Source organism: Aythya marila (assembly GCF_965140915.1).
Source record: "Aythya marila genome assembly, contig: HAP1_HAP1_SCAFFOLD_1055, whole genome shotgun sequence".
Taxonomy (NCBI): Eukaryota; Metazoa; Chordata; class Aves; order Anseriformes; family Anatidae; genus Aythya; species Aythya marila.
This window is the reverse complement of record NW_028136636.1, coordinates 1-17576: the sequence shown is the minus strand read 5'-3', so window position 1 is coordinate 17576 and position 17576 is coordinate 1. Positions and strand designations below refer to the sequence as shown.

Sequence of the window (17576 nt, the reverse complement as noted above, 5' to 3'; positions counted from 1 at the left end):
TGGGGCAGCCCCCAATATATACAGGTCAGCCCCCCACGTGTGGGTCACCCCCCTATATATGGGGCAGCCCCCTATATGTGTGGGTCACCCCCCAAGTGTGGGTCACCCCCCAATATATGGGGCAGCCCCCTATGTGTGTGGGTCACCCCCCAAGTGTGGGTCACTCCCCAGTATTTGTGGGGCATCCCCCACTATATGGGTCACCCCCCATGTGTGGGGCAGCCCCCTATATGTGTGGGTCACCCCCCATGTATGGGTCATCCCCCAATATATGGGGCAACCCCCCATGTGTGGGTCACCCCCCTATATATGGGGCAGCCCCCTATATGTGTGGGTTAACCCCCATGTACAGGTCACCCCCCAATATACGGGTCACCCCCCCCATGTGTGGGTCACCCCCCAAGTGTGGGTCACTCCCCAATATATGGGGCAGCCCCCTATATGTGGGGCAGCCCCCCAAGTGTGGGTCGCCCCCCTATATATGGGTCACCCCCCCCATACATGTGGGTCACCCCCCATGTGTGGGGCAGCCCCCAATATACGGGTCATCCCCCATGTGTGGGGCAGCCCCCCAAGTGTGGGTCGCCCCCCACCGTTGGCCGCAGCTCACCTCGGGGCGTGGGCGCGGGGCGGGCGCCGGCTCCTCCTTGGGGGGGGGCGCGGGGGGGGCGAGCAGCAGCGCGGGGGGGCCCGGGGGGGGCCCTGGGCTCTCCTCAGCCCCCCCGGGGAGCTCCTTGTCCTGGGGGGGGGGGGGGACAGAAAATAAAGGGGGGGGGTGTCAGGGGGCGGGGCTTAAACACAAAGGGGGCGGGGCTTGTTCACAGGGGGCGGGGCCAGTTGGGGCCGTGGGGGGGGTCCCGCAGCGCCCCCCCCGTGGGGAAACTGAGGCACGGACCCCGGGGGGGGGGGCCCAGGCATCGTGTCCCCCCCCCCCCATTTAAATTGGGGGGGGGGGGGGGGCACAGACGGGAGCCCCCCCCCCCCCATTGACGCCTGGGTCCCCTGGGGGGGTTAATTAGGGGGGGGTTAATTAGGGGGGGTTAATTGGGGGGGGTTAATTGGGGGCGGCGCAGAGCAGAGCAGCAGCAAGCACAGCGGGGGGGTTAATTGGGGGGGGGCGTTAATTGGGGGGGGGCTCATTTGGGGGGTTTAAAGGGGGTCCCATAAGGGGGGGGGCGTAAATGGGGGAGGGGGGGCCATGAGGGTGTCCCATTAATTGGGGGGGGGCGTAAGGGGAGGGGTCCCATAAATGGGGGGGGGGGCAATTAATTGGGGGGGGGTCCCATAACTATGGAGGGGGGGGCATTTAAAAAGGGGGGGGCCCAGAACTGGAGGGGGGGGTCCCAATAATTGGGGGGGGGGGGTCCCATTAATTGGGGGGGTCCCAATAATTGGGGGGGCCATATATATGGGGGAGGGCCATAAATATGGGGTGGGGGCGTTAATGGGGGGGGGGTGTGGGATTTTTGGGGGGGGTCCCGTTACCTTGCGGGGGGGGCGGGGCGGGCGGCGGCTCCGGGCGGCGGCGCGGGGGGGCCCCCGGGGGGGGGGCCGGCGGCGGAGGGGGGGGGGAGGGGGGCCCCGTGGGGAGGGGGGGGGGCGGCTCCCGGCAGGGCCCCCCCCCGGGGCCCTCCCCCCCCCCGGCAGCAGCCGCCTCTGCGGGGGGGGGGCAGAAATTTGGGGTGGGGGGGGTTGGATTTTGGGGGGGGGGGGGAAGAGGGGGGGAGGGGAAGCAGCCGCGCGTGGAAGCCCCCCCCCCGCCCCGCCCCCCCCCCGCGGTGCCCCCGCAGCCCAAGCGATGCACGAAGGGGGGGGAGGGGGGGGGGCAAAGACCCCCCCCCGGGGTCCTGGCGTGCCTCAGTTTCCCCAGGAGTGGTTGGGGGGGGGACTGGGAGGGACTGGGAGGGGACTGGGAGCAACTGGGAGGGGACTGGGAGCAATTGGGGGGGGGACTGGGAGGTAATGGGGTGTACTGGGATGGGCTGGGGGGCACTAGGGGGTTGCTGGGGGCGACTGGGGGGTGTACTGGTGGCTAATATTGGGTACTGGGATATACTGGGGGGCACTGGGAGCTACTGGGAGGGCGCTGGGTTGGACCAAAGGATTGTGGGGAGGTCACTGGGAGCTACTGGGAATGACTGGGAGGCACTGGGGAATACTGGAGGGGTACTGGGAGGTACCAAGGGAGTACCTTGGGGGCAGGGGGAGCTCCTGAGAGGCACTGGGGTCACACTGGGTGGCACTGGGAGTTACCGGGGTGCTACTGGGAGGGTTACTGGGAGCTACTGGGAGCACTGAGTGGTACTGGGAGCTCCTGGGATGTATGAAAGGAGTGCTTGGGGGGCAGGGGGAGCTCCTGGGGTCACACTGGGTGGCACCGGGAGTTACTGGGGTGCTACTGGGAGGGTTACTGGGAGTTACTGGGATGTACTGGGTGTTACTGGGAACTACTGGGGAATACTGGGGGGTTACTGGGAGGGTACTTGAGGGGCAGGGGGAGCTCCTGAGAGGCACTGGGAGCTCCTGGGGGCATACTGGGTGGCACTGGGTGTTACCGGGGTGCTACTGGGAGGGTTACTGGGAGGCACTGGTCGCTACTGGTTGCTACTGGGAGCTACTGGGAGTTACTGGGAGGCACTGGGAGCTCCTGGGATGTATCAAAGGAGTACTTGGGGGACAGGGGGAGCTCCTGGGTGGGCACTGGGGTCACACTGGGTGGCACTGGGTGTTACTGGGGTGCTACTGGGAGGGTTACTGGGAGCTACTGGGATGTACTGGGAGCTACTGGGAGCTACTGGGAGCACTGGGAGCTCCTGGGATGTATCAAAGGAGTACTTGAGGGGCAGGGGGAGCTCCTGGGGTCACAGTGGGTGTCACTGGGAGTTACCGGGGTGCTACTGGGAGGGTTACTGGGAGTTACCGGGATGTACTGGGCTTTACTGGGAGGTACTGGGGAATACTGGGGGGTTACTGGGAGGGTACTTGAGGGGCAGGGGGAACTCCTGAGAGGCACTGGGAGCTCCTGGGGTGCACTGGGGTCACACTGGGTGTCACCAGGAGTTACGGGGGTGCTACTGGGAGGGTTACTGGGAGCTACTGGGAGCTACTGGGATGTACTGGGAGTTACTGGGAGCTACTGGGAGGCACTGGGGGGGTACTGGGATGTATCAAACGAGTACTTGGGGGGCAGGGGGAGCTCCTGGGGTCACACTGGGTGGCACTGGGAGTTACCGGGGTGCTACTGGGAGGGTTACTGGGAGCTCCTGGGTGTTACTGGGAGCACTGGGAGCTACTGGGAGTTACTGGGAGGCACTGGGAGCTCCTGGGATGTATCAAAGGAGTACTTGGGGGGCAGGGGGAGCTCCTGGGGTCACACTGGGTGTCACTGGGCGTTACCGGGGTGCTACTGGGAGGGTTACTGGGAGCTACTGGGATGTACTGGGATGTACTGGGAGCTACTGGGAGTTACTGGGAGACACTGGGGAATACTGGAGGGGTACTGAGAGGTACCCAGGGAGTACTTGAGGGGCAGGGGGAGCTCCTGGGGTCACACTGGGTGTCACTGGGAGTTACCGGGGTGCTACTGGGAGGGTTACTGGGAGCTACTGGGAGCACTGGGAGCTACTGGGATGTATCAAAGGAGTACTTGAGGGGCAGGGGGAGCTCCTGGGGTCACAGTGGGTGTCACTGGGAGTTACCGGGGTGCTACTGGGAGGGTTACTGGGAGCTACTGGGATGTACTGGGATGTACTGGGAGCTACTGGGAGCTACTGGGAGACACTGGGGAATACTGGAGGGGTACTGAGAGGTACCCAGGGAGTACTTGAGGGGCAGGGGGAGCTCCTGGGGTCACACTGGGTGGCACTGGGAGTTACCGGGGTGCTACTGGGAGGGTTACTGGGAGCTACTGGGATGTACTGGGATGTACTGGGAGCTACTGGGAGCTACTGGGAGACACTGGGGAATACTGGAGGGGTACTGAGAGGTACCCAGGGAGTACTTGAGGGGCAGGGGGAGCTCCTGGGGTCACACTGGGTGGCACTGGGAGTTACCGGGGTGCTACTGGGAGGGTTACTGGGAGCTACTGGGAGTTACTGGGAGCTACTGGGAGTTACTGGGAGCTACTGGGATGTATGAAAGGAGTACTTGAGGGGCAGGGGGAACTCCTGAGAGGCACTGGGAGCTCCTGGGGTGCACTGGGGTCACACTGGGTGTCACCAGGAGTTACGGGGGTGCTACTGGGAGGGTTACTGGGATGTACTGGGAGCTACTGGGAGTTACTGGGAGCTACTGGGAGTTACTGGGAGCTACTGGGATGTATGAAAGGAGTACTTGAGGGGCAGGGGGAACTCCTGAGAGGCACTGGGAGCTCCTGGGGTGCACTGGGGTCACACTGGGTGTCACCAGGAGTTACGGGGGTGCTACTGGGAGGGTTACTGGGATGTACTGGGAGCTACTGGGAGTTACTGGGAGCTACTGGGAGTTACTGGGAGCTACTGGGATGTATGAAAGGAGTACTTGAGGGGCAGGGGGAACTCCTGAGAGGCACTGGGAGCTCCTGGGGTGCACTGGGGTCACACTGGGTGGCACCGGGCGTTACCGGGGTGCTACTGGGAGGGTTACTGGTTGCTACTGGTCGCTACTGGTTGCTACTGGGAGCTACTGGGAGTTACTGGGAGCACTGGGAGTTACTGGGAGCTCCTGGGATGTATGAAAGGAGTACTTGGGGGGCAGGGGGAGCTCCTGGGGTCACACTGGGTGTCACCGGGAGTTACCGGGGTGCTACTGGGAGGGTTACTGGGATGTACTGGGATGTACTGGGAGCTACTGGGATGTACTGGGAGCTACTGGGAGTTACTGGGAGCACCCACCATGGCGCGGCGCAGGCACTGCCTCCAGCGGCACTTCTGCCTGCGGCGGTTGCGGCCCCCGAAGCGGGGTTTGTCCCGGCAGAAGTCGCAGCGCCCGCAGTCGGCCGCGCGCAGGCAGGCGGAGCACGAACCGCAGCAACGGCTGCCGCGCCCAGGGGTGCGCTGCGGGATGGGGTTATAGGGTCAGTAATGGGGTTATAGGGTCAGTAATGGGGTCAGTAATGGGGTCGGGGGGGTTATGGGGTCAGGGGGGGGGTTATGGGGTCAGGGGGAGGCTGTATGGGGGGCTATAGGGTCAGGAGCACGACCCGCAACAGCGGCTGCCGCACCCCGGGGTGCGCTGCGGGGGGGGGATATGGGGTCAGTAATGGGGTCGGGGGGGGGTTATGGGGTCAGTAATGGGGTCGGGGGGGTTATAGGGGGTTATGGGGTCGGGGGGGGGCTGTATGGGGGGCTATAGGGTCAGGAGCACGAACCGCAACGGCGGCTGCCGCGCCCAGGGGTGCGCTGCGGGGGGGTTATAGGGTCAGTAATGGGGTCGGGGGGGGGGTTATGGGGTCAGTAATGGGGTCAGTAATGGGGTCGGGGGGGTTATGGGGTCGGGGGGGGGGTTATGGGGTCAGGGGGAGGCTGTATGGGGGGTTATGGGGGGCTATAGGGTCAGGAGCACGAGCCACAGCGACGGCTGCCGCGCCCCGGGGTGCGCTGCGGGATGGGGGGATATGGGGTCAGTAATGGGGTTATGGGGTCAGTAATGGGGTCGGGGGGTTATGGGGTCAGGGGGAGGCTGTATGGGGGGTTATGGGGGGATATGGGGGGTTATGGGGGGCTATAGGGTCAGGAGCACGAACCGCAGCAACGGCTGCCGCGCCCAGGGGTGCGCTGCAGGGGGGGGATATGGGGTCAGTAATGGGGTCAGTAATGGGGTCGGGGGGGTTATGGGGTCAGTAATGGGGTCGGGGGGGTTATAGGGGGTTATGGGGTCAGGGGGAGGCTGTATGGGGGGCTATAGGGTCAGGAGCACGAGCCACAGCGACGGCTGCTGCGCCCCGGGGTGTGCTGCGGGGGGGGGTTATAGGGTCAGTAATGGGGTCGGGGGGGTTATGGGGTCAGGGTGGGGGGTTATGGGGTCAGGGGGAGGCTGTATGGGGGGTTATGGGGGGCTATAGGGTCAGGAGCACGAGCCGCAACGGCGGCTGCCGCGCCCCGGGGTGCGCTGCGGGGGGGGGTTATAGGGTCAGTAATGGGGTTATAGGGTCAGTAATGGGGTTATAGGGTCAGTAATGGGGTCAGTAATGGGGTCGGGGGGGTTATGGGGGGTTATGGGGTCAGGGGGAGGCTGTATGGGGGGCTATAGGGTCAGGAGCACGAACCGCAACGGCGGCTGCCGCGCCCCGGGGTGCGCTGCGGGGGGGGGGATATGGGGTCAGTAATGGGGTCAGTAATGGGGTCGGGGGGGTTATGGGGTCAGGGGAATGCTATATGGGGGGTTATGGGGTCAGTAGGGTGATGGTTGGGGGGTTATGGGGTCATGGAAGTGGTATATGGGGGGTTATAGGGTCGGGGGAGCATTATATGGGGGGTTATGGGGTCAGGGGAAGGCTATATGGGGGGTTATGGGGTCGTGGAACTGGTATTTGGGGGGTTATAGGGCCAGGGGAAAGCCATATGGGGCGTTATGGGGTCGGGTTATGATGGTCAGGGGGTTATGGGATCAGGGGAACGCTCTAAGGGGTGTTATGGGGTCAGCACCACCCCAGAACCCCCCCCATAATGGCTGGGGGGGGGATATGGGGTTGGGGGGTGATGGTTCTGGGGTTATGGGGTCAGGGGAAGGCGATATGGGGGGTTATAGGGTCGGGGTGATGCTGGGTGGGGGGTTATGGGGTCAGCACCCCCCTCACGGGACCCCCCCTTGGGTTTAGGGGCTTATGGGGTCATGAAACTGGTAATTTGGGGGGGTTGTGGGGTCAGCACCCCCCTCCTGGGGGCTTTGGGGGGTTATGGGGTCAGGAGGTGGCTATTTGGGGTTTGTAGGGTACCTGGAGGTCGTGCTCTTAGGGGAACTACGGGACCCCGACCCCGCTGTTAGGGGCGTTACGGGACCCCAAATCCCTATTAGGGGAGTTACGGGACCCCAAATCCCTATTAGGGACTTTTATGGGATCCACACACCCCAATTAGGGACTTTATGGGATCCACACCCCCTATTAGGAACATTAGGGGACCCCAAACCCTATTAGGGACTTTATGGGATCCACACCCCCCTATTAGGAACATTAGGGGACCCCAAACCCTATTAGGGACTTTATGGGATCCATACACCCCTATTAGGAACAATACGGGACCCCAAATCCTATTAGGGACTTTATGGGATCCATACACCCCTATTAGGAACATTTTGGGACCCCAAACCCTATTAGGGACTTTATGGGATCCACACCCCCCTGTTAGGAACATTTTGGGACCCCAAACCCTATTAGGGACCTTGTGGGACCCAGGGCCCCGCTATTAGGGCCGTTACGGGCCCTAAAGCCCCCTATAGGGCAGGTTATGGGGTCACGCCCCTCTATTAGGGCCATTACGGTACCACCGCCCTATTAGGGGTGCGCAGCTCTTCGGGGCGTTACGGGAGCCGGGGGGATTTGGGGCATTTTGGGGGGATTTGGGGCATTTTGGGGGGGATTTTGGGGGGATTTGGGGTATTTTGGGGGGGATTTTGGGGGGAATTTTGGGGATTTTGGGGGGATTTGGGGAGGATTTGAAGGATTTGGGGTGTGATTTGGGGCAATTTTGGGGGTCCCATGGATTTAGGGGGGTCCCAAAGGGATTTTGGGGGATCCCAAAGGGATTTGGGGGAGATTTGGGGCATTTTGGGGGGAATTTTGGGGGAATTTGGGGGGATTTAGGGGGGGATTTTGGGGAGGATTTGAAGGATTTTGGGTGTGATTTTGGGGAGGATTTGAAGGATTTTGGGTGTGATTTTGGGGGATTTTGGTCGATTTTGGGGGGTCCCATGGATTTGGGGAGTTCCCAAAGGGATTTGGGGCATTTTGGGGGGGATTTTTGGGGGAATTTTGGGGAGGATTTGAAGGATTTGGGGTGTGGTTTTGGGGGATTTTGGTCAATTTTGGGGATCCCATGGATTTTGGGGGTGTCCCAAAGGTATTTGGGGCATTTGGGGGGGATTTTTGGGGGAATTTTGGGGAATTTGGGGGATTTTGGGGAGGATTTGAAGGATTTGGGGCAATTTTGGGGGTCCCATGGATTTGGGGGGGGTCCCAAAGGGATTTGGGGGATCCCAAAGGGATTTGGGGCATTTGGGGGGGATTTTTGGGGGGATTTTTAGGGATTTGGGGGGAATTTTGGGGGATTTGGGGGTAATTTGGGGGATTTTGGGGAGGATTTGAAGGATTTGGGGGGATTTGGGGCAATTTTGGGGGTTCCATGGATTTGGGGGGGGGTCCCAAAGGGATTTGGGGGATCCCAAAGGGATTTGGGGCATTTGGGGGGGATTTTTGGGGGAATTTTGGGGAATTTGGGGGATTTTGGGGAGGATTTGAAGGATTTGGGGCAATTTTGGGGGTCCCATGGATTTGGGGGGGGTCCCAAAGGGATTTGGGGGATCCCAAAGGGATTTGGGGGAGATTTGGGGCATTTTAGGGGGGATTTTTGGGGGAATTTTTGGGATTTTGGGGGGATTTTGGGGATTTTGGGGGGGATTTGAAGGATTTGGGGTGTGTTTTGGGGGGATTTTGGGCAATTTTTGGGGTCCCATGGATTTGGGGGGGGTCCCAAAGGGATTTGGGGGATCCCAAAGGGATTTGGGGGAGATTTGGGGCATTTTGGGGGGGATTTTTGGGGGAATTTTTGGGATTTTGGGGGGATTTGGGGGATTTTGGGGGGGATTTGAAGGATTTGGGGTGTGTTTTGGGGGGATTTGGGGCAATTTTGGGGGTCCCATGAATTTGGGGGGGGGTCCCAAAGGGATTTTGGGGGATCCCAAAGGGATTTTGGGGGGGGTCCTAAAGGGATTTTGGGGGGGGTCCCGCTCTCACCGCGCCGCCGCGGGCCCCGGGGTGCTTTGGGGGCCGCCCCGGCTTCTTCTTCTCCTTGCCCTGCGTCAGCTGCTTCTGGGGGGTAATTAGGGGGGGTTAATTAGCGGGGGTTAATTAGGGGGGGGGCAGCCCCTCATTAGGGGGGCAGCCCCTGAGTTTTAGGGGGAATCCTGCTGAGTTTTGGGGTGGAACGCCCTGTTTTGGGGGCTGAACCCGCTGTTTTTAGGGGAAACCCCGTTATTTTTAGGAGAAATCCCGTTAATTTGGGGGAAATCCTATTGATTTGGGGGAAAATCCCGTTAATCTGGGAGAAAATCCCATTGATTTGGGGGAAATCCCATTGATTTGGGGGAAAATCCCATTAATTTGGGGGAAAACCCCATTGATTTGGAAAGAAATTCTGTTAATTTGGGTGAAATCCTGTTAATTTGGGAGGAAATCCCATTAATTTGGGAAGAAACCCCGTTAATCTGGGGGAGATCCCATTGATTTGGGGGAAAATCCCGTTAATCTGGGAGAAAATCCCATTGATTTGGGAGGAAATCCCGTTAATTTGGGAGGAAATCCCATTAATTAGGGAGGAAATCCCATTAATTTGGGAGGAAATCCCATTAATTTGGGAGAGCACCCCTCCGTCTTGGGTGCCCCTATTAATTTGAGGGATTAATGGGGTTAATTTAGGGCCTCCCCCATTAACTTAGGGCCACCCCAAATAACTTTGGGCCACCCCAATTAACTTAGGACCATCCCCCATTAATTTAGGGTCGACCCCCCATTAATTTAGGGTCAACCCCCAATTAATTTTAGGGCCATCCCCATTAATTTTAGGGCTTCCCCCTAGTTAATTTAGGGCCACCCCATTAATTTAAGAACCCCCCCCCCAATTAATTTAGAGCCTCCCCCCATTAATTTAGGGCCACCCCAATTAATTCAGGGCCGACCCCATTAATTTAAGAGCTCCCCCCAATTAATTTAGGGTCACTCCCATTAATTTAGGACCTCCCCCCATTAATTTAGGACCTGCCCCCATTAATTTAGGGCCGCCCCGTTAATTTAAGAACACCTCCCAATTAATTAAACCCCTCCCCCTTAATTAACCCCCCCCAATTTAGGGTCCCCCCCCCCTTTTTGGGGTCCCCACTCACCCGGTGCCGGCTGCTGGGGGCGGCGCTGGGCTCCCTGTCCGCGGGGGGCTTCCACTTCTGGGGTGAAAAAGGGCAAAAATGGGGTCAAGACAGGCGCCCCCCCACTCGTCCCGACCCCAAAAACCCCCTAAAAAACCCCAAATCCCAATAAAACCCTACAAAAAAACCCCAATCTCACCGCTGCCGGCGCACGGGGGCCGCACGGGGGCTTCTTGGCTGCCACCGAGCTCTGCGGGGAAATGGGGTCAGGGGATTTTGGGGGGATTTGGGGGATTTTGGGGTGATTTTAGGGGATTTTGGGGGTGATTTGGGGTTTGGGGGGGATTTGGGGTTTGGGGGGATTTGGGGTGGGGCTTGGGGAGGGGTTAGGATGGGAATTTGGGGGTTTGGGGGGCATTTGGGGAGTTTGGGGTGCAGGTTTGGAGTTTTGGGGTGGGGATTTGGGGTTTTGGGGGGTGTTGGGGTTTGGAGAGGGATTTGGGGTAAAGGTTTTGGGGTTTGGGTGGGGATTTTGGGGAGGTTTTTGGTGGGAGTTTTTAGGGTTTGGGGGAGTTTGGGGGTTTCTGGGTGGGGATTTGGGGTTTTGGGGGCTTCAATATTTAGGGCTTCAGGGTTTTGGGGCTGTTTTGGGGTGGAGCTTTTGGGCTTCGGGGGGATTTGGGAGGTTTGGGATTTGGGTGGGGGTTTTGGGGTGGGGATTTTTGGGGGGGATTTTGGGGTTGGGGGTTAATGGGGAGGCTTTTTGGGGATTTTGGGGTGGCGATGTTGGGGTTGGGGGCTCAGGGGGAGGCTTTTTTAGGGGGGATTTTGGGGTGGTGATGTTGGGGTTGGGGGTTTAGGGGGAGGCTTTTTGGGGGGGATTTTGGGGTTGAGGGTTCAGGGGGGAGATTTTTGGGGGGATTTTGGGGTTGGGGTTTCAGGGGGAGGCTTTTTTGGGGGGATTTGGGGGTTGGGGGTTCAGGGGAGAGGCTTTTTGGGGATTTTGGGGTTGGGGGTTAATGGGGAGCCTTTTTGGGGGGGATTTTAGGGTTGAGGGTTCAGGGGGAAGATTTTTGGGGGGATTTTGGGGTTGGGGGCTCAGGGGGAGGCTTTTTAGGGATTTTGGGGTGGCGATGTTGGGGTTGGGGGCTCAGGGGGAGGCTTTTTGGGGATTTTGGAGATTTTGGGGTGGCGATGTTGGGGTTGGGGGGTCAGGAGGAGCCTTTTAGGGGATTTTGGGGTGGCGATTTTGGGGTTGGGGGTTTAGGGGGGAGGCTTTTTTGGGGGGATTTTGGGGTTGTGAGTTCAGGAGGAGCCTTTTTGGGGATTTTGGGGTGGTGATTTTGGGGTTGGGGGTTTAGGGGGAGGCTTTTTGGGGGGGATTTTGGGGTTGGGGGTTCAGGGGGAGGCTTTTTAGGGATTTTGGGGTGGCGATTTTAGGGTTGGGGGCTCAGGAGGAGCCTTTTTGGGGATTTTGGGGTGGTGATTTTGGGGTTGGGATTTCAGAGGGAGGCTTTTTTGGGGGGATTTTGGGGTTGGGGGTTCAGGGGGAAGATTTTTGGGGGGATTTTGGGGTTGGGGGTTCAGGGGGGAGGCTTTTTTGGGGGGGATTTTGGGGTTGGGGGCTCAGGGGGAGGCTTTTTTGGGGATTTTGGGGTAGTGATGTTGGGGTTGGGGACTCAGGAGGAGCCTTTTAGAGGATTTTGGGGTGGCGATTTTGGGGTTGGGGGCTCAGGGGGAGGCTTTTTGGGGGGGATTTTGGGGTTGGGGGTTCAGGGGGAGGCTTTTTTAGGGGGATTTTGGGGTTGAGGGTTCGGGGGGAAGATTTTTGGGGGGATTTTGGGGTTGGGGGTTCAGGGGGGAGGCTTTTTTGGGGAGATTTTGGGGTTGGGGACTCAGGAGGAGCCTTTTAGGGGATTTTGGGGTGGTGATGTTGTGGTTGGGGGTTCAGGGGGAGGCTTTTTTGGGGGGAATTTTGGGGTTGAGGGTTCAGGGGGAGGCTTTTTTGGGGGATTTTGGGGTTGGGGACTCAGGAGGAGCCTTTTAGGGGATTTCGGGGTGGTGATGTTGTGGTTGGGGGTTTAGGGGGAGGCTTTTTGGGGGGGATTTTGGGGTTGGGGGTTAATGGGGAGCCTCTTTGGGGGGGATTTTGGGGTTGGGGGCTCAGGGGGAGGCTTTTTGGGGATTTTGGGGTGGCGATTTTGGGGTTGGGGGCTCAGGGGGAGACTTTTTTAGGGGGGATTTTGGGGTTGGGGGCTCAGGGGGAGGCTTTTTTTAGGGGATTTGGGTGTTGGGGGTTCAGGGGGAGGCTTTTTCGGGGTAATTTTTGGGGTTTTTTACCTTGGGGCGCAGGCAGCGGCGGCGCAGGCAGCGCCACTGGCGCTTGAGGCCGGGCTGCAGGCGCCGCAGGCAGATGCAGCAGCTGCCGCAGTCCTCCGTGGCCACGCAGCCCTGGCACGCGCCGCAGCCCAGGCCCTGGGGGGGAGAACACGTGAGAACACGTGAGAACACGTGAGAACACACCTCGACACGTGAGAACATACCTTGACGGGTGAGAACACGCCTCGACATACCTTGACATACCTTCATGTGGGGTGAGGTAGGGGGATATGGGGTGGGGTGGAGGGCTTGGGGAGGTGGAAGGGGGTTAGTGTGACATGGGAACACGCCTCAACACGCTTCAACATACCTTAACATGCCTCAACACACCTCAACACACCCTGACATACTGTAATGTACCCCAACATACCTTCATATGGGGGGGGATATGGGGTGGTATGGGGGGGTTGGGGAGGTGGAACGGGGTTAGCGTGACATGGGAACACGCTTCAACACACTCTAACATGCTTCAACATACCTTAACACGCCTCAGCATACTTTAACACACCTGAACACGCCTCAACATACCTCAGCATACGTTCATATAGGGGGATATGGGGTGGTATGGGGGAGTTGGGGAGGTGCAGTGGGGTTAGCGTGACATGGGAACACGCCTTGACATGCTTCAACACGCCTCAACATGCTTCAACATACCTTAACGTGCCTTAATATGGGGGGATACGGGGTGCTGGAGCAGGGTTAGCGTGCCATGGGAACACACCTTGACATGTGACAGCATGGCTGCGTGTCAGGAACATGCTTTGACACGTGTCACCATGGTTACATGCCAGGAACATGCTTTGACACGTGTCACCATGGTTACATGCCAGGAACATGCTTTGACACACGTGGCTCTGTGTAGGAACACGCTGTCATGGCTCCATGTGTTTAACTTGGTCGTATCTCCACGTGTTGGCATGTTTTGATGTGTTTCATTACGTGTCAGCGTTGTCATGCTTGTGTTAACGTGTTCTAACACATGTTCTCACACTCTACATGTGTTAACACGCCCCAACACGTCTCACCGTGCTCCACCTCACCTTACTTTAACACCTCATCACGCTTCACGTGTTAACATACCTCAACACACGGCACTACTCCATGTCTGCATGTTTTAACACGTGTCATCACACTTCTAGCATGTTAACATGCTCCAACATGCGTGGTCACGCCTCTACATGTCACCATCTCAATGCACATCATGCCTCAACATGTGTTAAGAGCCTTCAACATGTGTTATCACGCCTTGACATACCCTAACATGCCTTTTGCTGCTGGGTCCTGCCCTGTTAACATGCTTTGACACGTCATGCCTCAACACGCATGTCAACATATTTCAACATGTGCCAACATGCCTCAAGACATGTTAACATGCTCCAACACACATCGTAGCTTTATCTGTGTTAGCACATGTCAATGTCTCATGTGTCAACATGTGGGAGTGCATTAACGTGCCCCAACATGCACTAACACGTGTTAACATGCCCTAACATGTGTTAACATGCTTTGAGGTGCATCATCATGCCTCAACATGTGTTGTCATGCCTCCACACGTGGCATCATGTGGCGACTAAGGGACATGGGGGTGGCACAGCAGGGGCCAGCACGCTAACACGCCTCAACACGCGTGGACACGCCAAGGTGGGGGGGACGTGGGGCCAGGCAGGTGGCACAGCCCCACAGGGCTGCACCCAACACGCTTCAACATGCTTTGTGTCCTCACACGGTGACACGTGTGAAGCTGGGGATGGGCAGGTGGCTCTGGCATAGGGTAACACGTGTCCTCATGCCTCAACACGCTCCAACACGCCCCAAAACGCCTCCACACACATCCTCATGCCCCAACACACCTCAACATGCTCCAACACGCCCCAACACACCTCAACATGCTCCAACACGCCCCAACACACCTCAACATGCTCCAACACGCCCCAACACACCTCAACATGCCCCAACACGCCCCAACACGCCTCCACACACATCCTCATGCCCCAACATGCATCTCCACCTACCCCAGCACACCCCAACACGTGCCCACAGACCCTGACACATGTTCCCACACGCCCTAACACATGTCAACACACCCCAACACGCCTCCACACACATCCTCATGCCCCAACACACCTCAACATGCTCCAACATGCCCCAACACACCTCAACACGCCCCAACACGCCTCCACACACATCCTCATGCCCCAACACACCTCAACATGCTCCAACATGCCCCAACACACCTCAACACGCCCCAACACGCCTCCACACACATCCTCATGCCCCAACACACCTCAACATGCTCCAACACGCCCCAACACACCTCAACACGCCCCAACACGCCTCCACACACATCCTCATGCCCCAACATGCCCCAACATGCTCCAACACGCCCCAACACGCTCCAACACACCCCAACACGCCTCCACACACATCCTCATGCCCCAACACGCATCTCCACATACCCCAGCACACCCCAACACGTGCCCACAGACCCTGATACATGTTCCCACACGCCCTAACACATGTCAACACACCCCAACACGCCTCCCCACGCCCCAACACACGTGTCCCCACCCCCCCAACACGCACAATCACGGGGCCCACCCCACGTACCCCCACACCCCACCCCCCTCCACGACACCACCCCCCTCCCCACGACACCACCACCCCCTGATGACATCACCACGCCCCCCGATGACGTCACGGCCCCCCCGATGACGTCACGCCCCCCCCCCCCACCTTCTTGACGATGCGCAGGCAGCGGCGCAGGAGGCACTTGGGGGCGCGGGCGGGGGCGCAGGCGCGGCGGGCGCAGGCGCTGCAGATGCCGCAGTCCTCGGGGATGCGGCAGGCCTGGCAGGAGCCGCAGCCCACCCGCTGCGGGGGGGGGCAAAATATTGAGGGGGGGGCTCAGGGGACCCCCCAGATACCCCCCCCCCCGATATATAAGGGGGGGGGGTTAAAGGGGTTAAAGGGGTTAAAGGGGGAGGGGGGGTACCTTGAAGAAGCGCTGCTCGCGGTTGAAGTCGCGGCGCCGGGCTGGGGGGGGGAAAAAAGGGGTTGGGGGGGGGAAAAAAAGGGGTTGGGGGGGGAATAAAAGGGGATGGGGGGGGGAAAAAAGGGGTTGGGGGGGGAATAAAAGGGGATGGGGGGGGGGAAATAAGGGGTTGGGGGGGGAAAAGAGGGGTTGGGGGGGGAAAAGAGGGGTTGGGGGGGGGAAAAAAGGGGTTGGGGGGGGAATAAAAGGGGATGGGGGGGGGAAAATAAGGGGTTGGGGGGGGGAAAAGGGGTTGGGGGGGGGAAAAGGGGTTGGGGGGGGGAAAAGGGGTTGGGGGGGGAAAAAAAGGGGGTTGGGGGGGGAAAAAAGGGGTTGGGGGGGGGAAAAGAGGGGTTGGGGGGGGAAAAGAGGGGTTGGGGGGGGAAAAGAGGGGTTGGGGGGGGAAAAGAGGGGTTGGGGGGGGAAAAGAGGGGTTGGGGGGGGAAAAGAGGGGTTGGGGGGTCAAAAAAAGGGTTGGGGGGTCAAAAAAAAGGGTTGGGGGGGGTAAAAAAGGGGTTAGGGGGGGTCTCACTGCCCCCTGGACCCCCCCCCACATTACACAGCCACCCCCCAGGCCCTAGAAGTGACCCCTGATCCCCCCCCCAGGGTGCATCTTCCCACCCTCGTGTGCCCCATGAGCCCCCCCCCAAGACCCTAATAGAGACCTCCTGCCCCCCCCCAGCCCCTAATACAGACCCCAGGACCCCCCCCCAAAACACAGAGCCCCCCCCCCCCCCCCCGCCCCCCCTCTGGGCTCACCCCGGCACTCGGGGCAGAGCCAGCGGCAGCGGCGCTGGGGGGGCAGCGTCACCCCCGGGAAGTGGCTCTGGCAGCCGGCACAGCACCTGGGGGGGGGACAGGACAGGCGGTGACCCCCCCCCCCGGCACCCCAATAACCCCACAACGCCCCCAGGAACTCCCAGTAACACCCACGACCCCCAACAGCCCCCCGCTGACCCCCCCAGTAACCCCTGTTGCTCCCCCAATAACCCCCCCCACCCCAAAAAGTCCCTATAACCCCCCCAATATCCCCCCAGCCCCTGAGTGCCCCATAACCCCCCGACCCCATAAACTCCCCCGAGTCCCAAAATCCCCTACAACCTCCCTGACCCCATAAACGCCCCCCCATAACCCCCCTGACCCCAATAAGCCCCCCTGGACCCCAATAACTCCCCCAACCCCAAAATCCCCCATAACACCCCCCAACCCCATAACCCCCTGACCCCAATAACCCCCCCAGACTCCAATGACCCCCCTTTAACCCCCCCAACCCCAATAATCCCCCATAAACCCCCCAATCCCAATAACCCCCCCCGGGCCCTAATGACCCCCCTATATCACCCCCAACCCCCAAAATCCCCCATAACCCCCCCAGCCCCATAACCCCCCCCAGCCCCAATGACCCCCCTATATCACCCCCAACCCCCAAAAATCCCCCATAACCCCCCCAGCCCCATAACCCCCCCCAGCCCCAATGACCCCCCTTTAACCCCCCCCAACCCCAAAAATCCCCCATAACCCCCCAGCCCCATAACCCCCCCAGCCCCATAACCCCCCCAACCCCAATAACCCCCTTTAACCCCCCCAACCCCAAAATCCCCCATATCGCCCCCAACCCCATAACCCCCCCCCAACCCCAATAAACCTCCCGATCCCAATGACCCCCTACAGCCCCCCCAGCCCCCCAAATCCCCCCCCAGCCCCCCAAATCCCCCCCCCCCACTCACGCCACCACGGTGTCCTGGGGGGGCTCCGGGGGGGGCCGCTTCCGGGTGCGCCGAGCCAGGGGGGCTCCGGGGGGGGCTCCGGGGGGGGCGGGGCCTCGACGGGAGGCGGGGGGGCCAGGGGGGGTGTGGGGGGAGGAGGGGGAGGAGGAGGAGGGGGAGGAGGAGGGGGCGGGGCCACATCAGGCTCCGCCTCCTGCGGCTCCGCCTCTTCCGGCCCCCCCACCTCCTCCAGCTGGGGGGGGGCCGGGGGTGCCCCGCGAGCTGGCGCCATTTGGGGCCTTTCCTGGCCTGGGGGGGGGGCACAAATCAGTTATGGGGGGGGGGGTGGGGGAACGTTTTGGGGACCCCCCCTCAAAAAAAAAAAATCCCCCCCCATTTAGTTACCC

At 60.1% G+C, this 17576-nt stretch overlaps 1 protein-coding gene across 1 annotated transcript; it reads right to left on the bottom strand.

The window, feature by feature from the left end:
- Positions 1–542: 542 nt before the first annotated feature.
- LOC309891663 (methyl-CpG-binding domain protein 1-like) lies at positions 543–17369 on the bottom strand (the record flags this gene model as incomplete). The annotated part of the gene is made up of 10 exons (XM_082786006.1): positions 543–739; positions 4872–5033; positions 8930–9004; positions 10075–10131; positions 10253–10303; positions 12394–12528; positions 15166–15303; positions 15425–15465; positions 16223–16308; positions 17191–17369. Coding segments are annotated over 10 exons (1121 nt in total), but the record flags the coding sequence as incomplete, so codon positions are not given.
- Positions 17370–17576: the final 207 nt, after the last annotated feature.